The sequence below is a fragment of the Zerene cesonia genome, chromosome 20 (genome assembly GCF_012273895.1).
Source record: "Zerene cesonia ecotype Mississippi chromosome 20, Zerene_cesonia_1.1, whole genome shotgun sequence".
NCBI classification, from domain to species: domain Eukaryota; kingdom Metazoa; phylum Arthropoda; class Insecta; order Lepidoptera; family Pieridae; genus Zerene; species Zerene cesonia.
This window is the reverse complement of record NC_052121.1, coordinates 1,585,901-1,588,793: the sequence shown is the minus strand read 5'-3', so window position 1 is coordinate 1,588,793 and position 2,893 is coordinate 1,585,901. Positions and strand designations below refer to the sequence as shown.

The window sequence follows — 2,893 nt, the reverse complement described above, 5'->3', positions numbered from 1 at the left end:
GGAGCTGGAGCCCGTCGCGGAGGTGCCCAAGAAGGTGAGTATGTGTGGGAAGGTGTGGGTGGGAAGGTGCTGGGTCAAGGGTAGAGTACGTGCCGAAAGTGCCAGCTGTGTCAGCCAGTACTGCTCACACATAGATTGCTGTTTATTAAATAATAATACGACCGCCTCCTTGGTACAGTGGTTAACGCGTGAGCGTAGAACCAAGGGGTCCTGGGTTCAATTCCCGGTGGGGACGTACAAAAAAATGTCTCGGTCTGGCAGGATACAGAAGTTTGATCACCTACTTGTCCGTAAAGAAAATCGATCAGTTAAACAGATGTATATCATCTGCCCTACACCCCACTAAGGGACACGGGACTTCATTTAAATAATTATACAAAATAGACAATAAATATAAATGGTTTCTTGTTATTCAGGTTAAAACTCGCAAAGCTGAAGACATCTCAGCAAGTTCTGTAAGCAACTGGTCCCAAACCCAGCAAAAGGCGTTGGAGTCGGCGCTTGCAAAGTATCCGAAGGGAGGGGCCGGAGATCGTTGGGCCAAGATCGCTAACAGTGTGCCCGGAAAGACTAAGGTAAGGAGTTTATAAAACGAGATTTAAAAGTCGAAAAGAAACTCGGCGGGATGCAAAATATTTAAAAAACACTTGACGAGTCTTAGTTGAGAAGACTAATGGCAGCGCTCAGGCTCACTTTAATCTTAAATTTTTCTAATTGTTTGTCTGTTATTGGTAATCGATTGACGAGATAGTTTCGATACAATTGCATTTTTCGTAACTTGATGTAACGGTAAACAAGTGGGTCGATTAAGAGTTATCTAATAGAAATTTCTCGCAACCTACAATTGAATCTCGATTGTCCATTACGTCAATTGAAACGTGCATAAGAGATCGACTTCATAATTCATACAAAAAAAGATAAGGAATACTTTTTTGTTTTTTTTTTTTCACAAAAATCTATTAAGTTGAAGTTAATATGCAATATGCATGCAGTCTGGGTACTGTTGCTATGGCTTTTATTGAGATTTTAAGCGTTAACGGACATATGCAAATTAAATAATATGTATAGCAAAAATTTTAAATAAAAATTTAAAAAATAATATTTACACATTATATTGGTTTTTAATAATAATATGTTTGCAGGAGGAATGCATGCAGCGATGTAAATATCTATCGGAGATGCTCAGACAGCAGAAGCAAAAAGAAGAAGAACAGAGGATAGAAGAAGAGAAACTGAAAGAGCCACAAAACAATGAAGACGCAAGCCCGCGTCCTAACGATAACGAAGACGAATCTATCATGTGATTGAAGAATTTTAAGCATAATAAACTTTTCCCCAGAATTGACAATTTTCTAGCCTAATGTCTCAAATCTAAAGTTAAAATCTCTAAAGTTTGCTTACATGTCTGAGGCGCTAAATACTTAATTCGTGATTGTGACACGTGAATGCCATGACAAAAATTTCCAAGGCTCAATGTGGTGGATGGATCATGTCAATAATTTATATACGCACATCATACATAAATTATTAACATGATGAGTACATTATTTGTATGTATAACGATTTTCATAGTTATGGTACTAAAGATTTTGATGGAAACTGCGTTTTATTTATCCTGTAGTGGCTTTATGTGTATTTTAGATCTACTTCTAGATAAACTATTCTATATATACCTATTCTATATATACCTATTCTAAAGAGGCCCTGGATCTCTGTATATCCAGTGCTATAAGTAAAAAGATGGAGGAGACCTCGCTGTCCGTCTATTTATCTGTCTGTCTGACTGTCCATCTGTTACCAGTCTGTTTTCTTGCCCTGTGAAAATTTGACAGGTGTGACAGGTAAATATTGACATTGCGGCAGCAGAATACTGTTGAGATGTCAACAAATCCCTACTAATATTATAAATGCGAAAGTAACTCTGTCTGTCTGTCTGTCTGTTACGCTTTCACGCCTAAACCACTGATTCGATTTTGATAAAATTTGGTATGAAGATAGAACTGAACTTGGGAAAGGACATAGGATACTTTTTATCGCGTAAAAAGGGTAGAAAGGGTTGAAAGAGGGGATGAAAGTTTGTATGAAAGTTCGTTATTGTCAAACCGATTTTGATGAAACTTGGTATGAAGATGGAGCTAAACGTGGGAAAGAAAACCATACTTTTTAATGCGAAGAAAATACTCCTTATCATGTCGCGCGATATAAGCGAATTCTACGCGGACGAAGCCGCGGGCGAAAAGCTAGTAACAAATAAATAGTGATTTTAAGTAACTGTTGGCATAGTCACGGTCACATTTTTTCGCAGATGTCCTTTATTCCGTAGTTTCTTCATATCATTGGGTTTATTTTGCAACGGTAACAATTTGATACGTCATAATGGTTATTAGTATAATACATATGCCTGTTAGCATCTTAATAATAATCCATTGTTAATGAAAACTATTTAGGTCAGGTAAATTTAATCTTTAATTATAAATTTTAATACCATAGGTTATATGTCGCCAATAAAACAACAAATACATGTCAATAGTATATTTTACAATATTCTTTATATTTTACACGATACTATATAAGAGATGTCTATAAACTAAACCCCGTCGATCTCATTGCGGCGGCGGGAATGATCTTTTGTAGAATTCCGGGATAAAGTTGGTATTCATGCCGGAAACTGAAAGTTGGAACATGTTAAAATGAGATTCCTGTGTATTTTCAAACGAATCTTGTGTGTAACAAATGGTGATTATAGCATTCATACGAGGGAAAAACATTGTGAATTACTCGTGTATTGGTAAGGTGTGAAGGATATTAGTAAAAAAAGCACGGAATTTAGGCTTATTGTTTGATGAGAATTTAAGATTTGAAAAGCATATAAATAACATTATTTCCAACGCTT

The 2,893-nt window shown here is 36.3% G+C and overlaps 2 protein-coding genes across 2 annotated transcripts in view; one reads left to right on the top strand and one right to left on the bottom strand.

The window, feature by feature from the left end:
* LOC119835270 (uncharacterized protein F54F2.9) overlaps nt 1–1,599 on the top strand; it is a 4,979-nt gene extending 3,380 nt beyond the window's left edge. Inside the window, exons 7-8 of the mRNA XM_038359995.1 lie at nt 417–575; nt 1,143–1,599. Coding sequence (XP_038215923.1) covers nt 417–575; nt 1,143–1,304 — 321 coding nt within the window. The 3' untranslated portion in view covers nt 1,305–1,599. The remainder of the gene's footprint in view (nt 1–416; nt 576–1,142) is intronic.
* A 918-nt stretch (nt 1,600–2,517) lies between these two features.
* LOC119834824 (hemocytin) overlaps nt 2,518–2,893 on the bottom strand; it is a 50,442-nt gene continuing 50,066 nt past the window's right edge. Inside the window, exon 74 of the mRNA XM_038359334.1 lies at nt 2,518–2,668. Coding sequence (XP_038215262.1) covers nt 2,604–2,668 — 65 coding nt within the window. The 3' untranslated portion in view covers nt 2,518–2,603. The remainder of the gene's footprint in view (nt 2,669–2,893) is intronic.